This window comes from Mytilus edulis, chromosome 10 (genome assembly GCF_963676685.1).
Source record: "Mytilus edulis chromosome 10, xbMytEdul2.2, whole genome shotgun sequence".
NCBI classification, from domain to species: Eukaryota; Metazoa; Mollusca; class Bivalvia; order Mytilida; family Mytilidae; genus Mytilus; species Mytilus edulis.
The window spans coordinates 4,512,709-4,520,072 of record NC_092353.1 but is presented as its reverse complement, the minus strand read 5'-3'; the positions used below and the strand labels follow the sequence as shown (position 1 = coordinate 4,520,072).

Genomic DNA, 7,364 nt, shown 5'->3' with positions numbered 1-7,364 from the left:
ACAAAATGCCATAAACATATAGTCTAGTTCATAATTATATTTTATAAAAGCTATATATAATCTGTTTCCTAGATGTGAAATTAAAATCTTTTTGTGATGAAGATAGTCTATCATTTGAGTATTATCAACGTAGGTTGTTATTGTATAATAGCACAGGCATTATTGATATAACTAGTTATTACATTCTGTGAATGATATACCTATATATTTATATAGCACAAAACTATAAAATAATGAGAAAAAAATCAATGAGGAAACCAAACTATGTGATCAGCATAGTCACATTATTATCTATTTTGTTGTAAGTAATGCAACACGCGTATTTACATGTGAATATTCACAATGTTCTAAAGGCATGTCAAAATACATGCCAACTGTCTATTTATATACTGGATTCCTTTATAAGGAAGGTATGTTTGTATACATACATATTTAGACCTTATCCATCTCTGAAACCAAAAAAAGCTTCTTAAAACGTCTTGAAAAAGCTTCTTTTATTATATCTTATTTTTCTCTCCTGCTTTAGGTTTTTCGACACTTCTATTTTGGAAACGAAAAGAACGAGCTGAGCTCATGCATAACAATCACATTACATGATCGTACTTTGTGTATCAATGATAAAAACAGAAATATCCAGTAAATATTACATGTAAGTATGAGATTGTGATAGAATGGCTATCATGACTTATAAATATCAATGTCAGTTTAAATAAAAAGATGTAGTATGATTAAAAATGAGACAACTAAATTGGGTTTTTTTTATATTTAATTCTAATATGGATCATTTTAAATTAAATACCATCTACAGCCCCTTCAAATATGATTGGTTTATTGATTAATTGATTGATCAATCAAAAGATTGATTGATTGCCATTGAATTGTAAATAAACTCATCATAGATACCAGGACTAAATTAATATGTACGCCAGACGCGCGTTTCGTCTACAAAAGACTCATCAGTGACGCTCGAATCCAAAAAAGTTAAAAAGGCCAAAAAAAGTACGAAGTTGAAGAGCATTGAGAACCAAAATTCCTAAAAGTTTTGCCAAAAACAGCTAAGGTAATCTATGCCTGAGGTAGAAAAGCCTTAGTATTTCAAAAAATTAAAAAAATTGTTAACAGTAAATATAACCATATCAATGACAATTCATGTCAGCACAAAAAGTGCTGACTACTGGGCTTGTGATACCCTCGGGGAAATGAATCTCCCCCAGCAGTGGCATCGACCCAGTGGTTGTAAATATACTCATCATAGTAATTACTGGAAAGCAGATGAATAGAAACACTAAAATATAAATTTTACCACAACATCGATAGTGATCCAAGGTTTCGCCTATCGAAACAGTTTAAAAAATCAAATCTAAAACGCAGAACTTACCGAGGATCTAATATATTCAAAATTTGATTAACAAAGTTACACGACCAACAACATAAAAAATAAAATAAAAAAAAAAAAAAAAAATAAAGCTAAAATCATAGCTAAAAATATCCTGGTTTGCAAGTGGCACCCATTGATCGCTTATTGCAAAAGAGAATGCGAAAATAAGTTCTAGATGTCATAAACGAGAAAAGAAAGACAGAAATATTGTCTAAAAAAATATAAAACACAAACAAACTACACATGGCCAGACAGTCAGACATAGCACAGACAAACTACGTACACACTCTTTTTCTTTCTTTTAATAGTTCTTTTATTCAAAACGAACGATTAGTCCCATTCTAAAAGCAAGATATTTAGTACATGTGTTTTAGGAGACTGCTGGTTACGTTCATTATCCCTGTGATCCACATGAAATGCAAAAAAATAATTTTTTTGCTTCGTATATATTCCGGATCAATTCCATTTTGCCATTTTTAAATTTTAATCTTGCATAATTAAATGAAATATACCAGCCTTTAGTTCTAATCAACAATATACGCAGTGAACAAGAATAATTTTTGCTCCTCCTAAATATCAACTAAATCTGAAACATAACGCACCACATTAAACAAAACATTCTGAAGGATGTACACCTCTGAGGAGCCAAACATTTCTGATTTCTGGAATTAAACTTTTTTCTTAACCTGATTTTTGGGTTGATATGACTGCTAAAAAATAGTTGGTGAGGAAAAAAATCATATGGTGTAACATCTCTTCTTTTGCTATAACTCTTTGAAAGTACCTCTATTATAAAGCTTTGACTTACGACTTGCAACAATAACATTCTATGTTCGCATAATTTTATCAAAATAACTAACAATTTGACACACACACATTAAAGTTAGAAAAAATATTTCAATTTACATGGCATCTTGTGTCTTAAATCACAACTTTATTAAGGAACATATAAGATATATGCCAACCTTGATGTTGGAATTGCTAGTTCGGTCAGATATAAGTAGCATTTTTATTTTCGATTCAAATAAAGTAGATAAAAGGCTGAACATACAGAAAACATATATTCTCTGCACTGTATAAAAAAATAACGTAACGTTGCTAAAACATTCACTTATCATGTCACTAGGTTACATATTTATATAACAAGATGATTTATTTTGCAGATGAGATGTTTGCAAATGTCCAAAATTACTCCGTATGAAGATACAAGGCACGGCCAACTGCCTGACATGTCTTCTATCACTAATGGATGGTAAACGTTTTATTCATAAAGTCCACAGTAAAATACGTCAGCATCAGAAGTTGACTGCTTGTGGTTTATTGTCATTGTCATTGGTAATTTTGTTTAACATATTCTTCCGTACGCTTTCCGTTGATTGTGCTCCATTTATTTGGAGTTATTACAATCCGAGTTGGTTTAATGTAACCTTTATAGAATCCACTTCAACTCCTATTCAATTAGTTGGCAGTGTCACAGTAGACTCAGAAAATATACTTAATCTGAAAGAAAATCACAGAGAAGTCTACAGACAACTCGGTGATATATTGGATGATAATGATATACAAAAGTTACAGGCATGGCATGGACTAGATACTCGTTTAAAACTTGTCGGGAAAATAGCAACATTCAACGACGTAGTTGTGTCGTTTGACGGTTGGATCGTAGACAGTAAATATGACCTTGCGGTTAGAAATGGTGGCTGCCAGACAACAACAAACTTTTTTGTTCGGACATTTTTGGTGACGCGATACCGAAGTGTTATAACAATCGCCGCACGTTGGTGTGAAGGAATATGGCACTTTCCAATGGAGGCATTAGTTGGTTTAGCACATATAACAGATCTCAATAAACATAATAGCTTCATCCACGTCTCTGAACAAAATAAATGGGTAAGACAATGGCTCGAATTGATTGGCGTGAATAAAAAACGAGTAATCCATGGAACTATATTTGCAGATACATTAACTGTCCCTCAAATGGCAAAATGTGGTAGTCCCTCATTTGATCAGCTTCAGTGGCTGCGTAAAAGTATTTCTATAAAAGTTCCGTTAGACAAACTCAGCATCTTATTAATAAAAAGAACTCGAAAACGTGTGATGCCGAAATTTGATGAAATTCAAAGCTTGGTAGAAAAGTTTGCCAAAGAGGTGGATTTAAACTTTGTTCTCCACGATGATCATTCATTGCCATCATTAACTGTTCAGTTAGAACGTTTTTCAATGGCTTCCATTGTAATAGGTCCTCATGGTGCCGGAATGGTAAATCTTATTGCATCACAAAATAGAACATGTGTCATTGAATTTTCACCAACTGATTCAAATACTTGTTTTATGAGTTTAAGCTATCTATTAGGTCATAATTATTTCTCTGTACCTTTGTATGAAGATCAAACAGTTCAAATAAATAAAGTAGAGAAAGCATTAATTGCTTGTAGACAAACTAAATAATGCATTGAAATCGAATATATATTATTTTACTTGTTATGTTATTACTTCTATACAATGGAAGAACTGTTAAAGCAGCATTGACCACATGACCTTGGTTTATTGGTTGGTTAATAACAACTTTGTTCTTACAAATCCTTCTATGAATCATTTCCTATCCAAATGGATTTCTGGATATCTTGCCATTATTTCAAAGAACCACTGGTTAGTTATTCAACTTATCAACCATAAGATACTATAATAAGTATCTTAAAAGTAGTTTTTATTCCGTAATCGAATTTGTTCTTAACGCAAATTTTTATTAACACAAATTTAATTTATCAAAGTAAGTTGTGTTATTAAACTTCCATTTTATGTGTACTTTTATGACAGTATTGAAGTGTGCAATTTGAAATAAGAATTCAAAGGTAATATCTGTTTTTCCACTATAACTACTGAAAGATACGCCATTACAAAAGAATGACTGAAAGATTAATCACACCATGACTGTCAAACAAATAAAAACAAATAAAAAAAATCATACAAGACACGAATCTAAAGCAGGTAGTTAGAATCCTACTTTCATGTTTTATACAAGCCACGAATCTAAAGCAGGTAGTTAGAATCCTACTTTCATGTTCTATACAAGCCATTTATATATTTATTTCTTATAGCTAGTAGTCTGCGTTTGTTAAAAGCAAAGTCTTGCGTCACTGATGAGTCCTATGCAGACGAAACTCGTGTCTAGCGTATTAAATTATAATCCTGGTACCTTTGATAACTATTTGCGCAGAATAGAAAAACAAACTTATGTTGTATTTTTATCATTTTGAGCTATACGCACACATTCATGATGCTGACAAACCTACTTCATACCTGAACAGATACATTTATTTTAAGTAGCAGACATTTAATGAACATTGCAAACAAACATACACATATCACGTCTTTTGAATAAAGTCTTTTGTGAAAAAATTATTATTATTCTTATTTGTCACGTGTCGTATATATGATATAACATCTTAAATAGAAGTAAAGGCAACCTCGAAGCTACAAAAAGAGCCTTGTAGATCATTTTTAAAAAAGCTTAGAAAACTGCTTTAATTTTGCTTGGTGCGTTTCATGTAAAAAAAAATGGTATCACAAAGATTGTAAATGTATGAGCTCTCAGTTCAGTCACTTTGTTTATTAGGGACTTAAAAATGTAAAGTGGAAATGGTCCCTCTGTGGTCTACCTAACTTCTACTCATGCCTGTTTGATGCGCCCATAGTGATGATGAATCAAATACATGGTATCGTTAATTCTCCACCAATTCATACAAAGAATCGAGCTATAAGATAACAACTGTCATATTCTGACTCGGTACAGGACAATTTAAGAAAAAAAATGGTGGGTTGAACCTAGTGTTGTGGCTAGCCAACCCTTGCACTTTATGGCAATGTCAAATATACCGCTAAAATGATATTACATGACAGGAATCCGGTACAAATAAATGCAAGTACACTCAGGAAGGAATGATATAAGATATAATATTATATTGCCTCCTATACACGTCTAGGAATATGATTGGTTAAAAGCGTCCGCGTGGAGGCCATGTATAATCAATATTAGGTTAGGGAGGTGTGTCTTATATCAATACACGGTTAGTAGTTGATATTTCATATTTATTACAAGAATATTATTATAAAAATTGTGTTAACAATTGTATAACTAATTATATTAGCTTTAAACCAAACTTTTTGATTGGTACTGCATAACGGTTGCACACAGAATTACATAGTACTAATGTTTGTTCACTTGAGTGCATTGTCGAAAATGCCTATTTAACTGCAAAAAAATATGCAAAAATGATAGCTTGTAGATATACCCCTGATGTCTTTCGTAGATCGTATGGATTTAACTCGTTATTGAAGGTCATACAGTGAGCAGCTGTTAACGTAACTGTCATATTTTTTACTCAATGGTAATGAAGTGATACCTAGTGATTACCTAGGATATCTGATCGCGAAATAGTAAACTGTAAAACAAATTTTCAAGAGCTCTATATTTTTTCGGGTGGACAGATAGGGCGAATATAAATTGTCGCAAATATGCAAAACTTGGATATTATTCTTATACAACTACACCAAGAACATTTGAAAATCGCAAACTTTTAAAGAGTGGGCGAAAGATACCAGAGGAACAGTTAAACTCATAAATCGAAAATAAACTGAAAACGCCATGGCTAATTTATAGCCACTTGTAGATGGACCACCTATATTCTGCTTTTAACGCCAAATTCTTTATAAAAAAAAACACCATGAAATTCCTAAAGTTACTGACGTTGGATAGGTACACTGATTATTTGTCTTCCTCACTTGAGACAGGTACATGTACTGAAGAAATCTATCCTCTTGAACTTACTTTAAATAAAGCTAATATTAATTCGCGATTTTTCACTTTTCATCTTATTATGTTCATACTACCATAAAAAAACATATTCACCAAGTTTTATTTCGATATGAAAAGTAATAAAGGAGAAAATTGGGAATAATGAATTTTATTTTATCAAACTTCCTGACTTATGTGACGTAGTTTAAGTCTTTGAGCATGCCGGGAGTGAAATTAATCTCATTTAAGTCTTGTTCGTTAACCATCTAATAACGCTATTTAAAGCGCATCGACGACTTTTGGTGTAGCTATTAACCAACGAAAAGTAAGTGATAGCCATGTAACTTTTTAAATTAGATTGTAGGATTCATGTGTGGATTTTTTTTATACGAATTCTAGTAATTAAAGTAAATAATACAATAGAACATTTTTATGATTTTTTTTCTTCAAATACTTTAACCAAACATATGAAACTGACACGATCGATAGTGTATTAAAAAATACATGTTTGTGTTCTGAACTTTTTTGCTTCATTCCAGAATTTTTTTTCACTTACTTGTACTGTGGAAATTAAATGTGTATTAATTTGTGACACTTAGTGAATGTTGAATGCGTAGTTAAACTCAAGGTAATTAAAAGATTAGCATTATGTAATTCTAATCTTTTGATCTTCATTCAGTGACACCTAGGCGTCACGGTTCAGCATTTCAGGTGTGCACAACATTTCGTATGAATGATATACGGGAGTCAGTTATAGTTACAATGTATAGACACAGAAATGTAATAAAAGGAATTAAAATGAATTTACGGGAGAAATAAGGTCGCACAATAACTGGATAGCTGTTGTATATTTTGCATAAGCTCACTTTTAAATGAATTGTGACTTCTGATTAGTTTTGTAACGATAAAATACTGAATTATTTTAATTGCATAAATTTATAAATAAAAATAGCCTTCTAAACACGATTGTATCAACTAAAAATTGTATTTTTTTAAATTAAAATCGCCAACCTTTAACATTTCAAACAGATTGCAATTATATAATTTAGTCCATCCTAAGCGATAATATTTACCTATTTAGGAATTAATGTTCTCATCAAAATATTTTAAATCTCACAACGCATGAATACTTCAGCTATTTGAAAAAAAAGGTGTTTTAAAAAATTGACAGGAAATTTAAGGATCCTCTTG

General features: G+C 31.4%; 1 protein-coding gene across 1 annotated transcript; it reads left to right on the top strand.

The window, feature by feature from the left end:
* The first annotated feature begins 322 nt into the window (after positions 1–322).
* On the top strand, positions 323–3,860 carry LOC139492320 (uncharacterized). The gene is made up of 2 exons (XM_071280534.1): positions 323–410; positions 2,542–3,860. Exon 2 carries the CDS (start codon positions 2,576–2,578, stop codon positions 3,824–3,826), a length of 1,251 nt encoding a protein of 416 aa, XP_071136635.1. The 5' UTR covers positions 323–410; positions 2,542–2,575; the 3' UTR covers positions 3,827–3,860.
* The last annotated feature ends 3,504 nt before the right edge of the window (positions 3,861–7,364 follow it).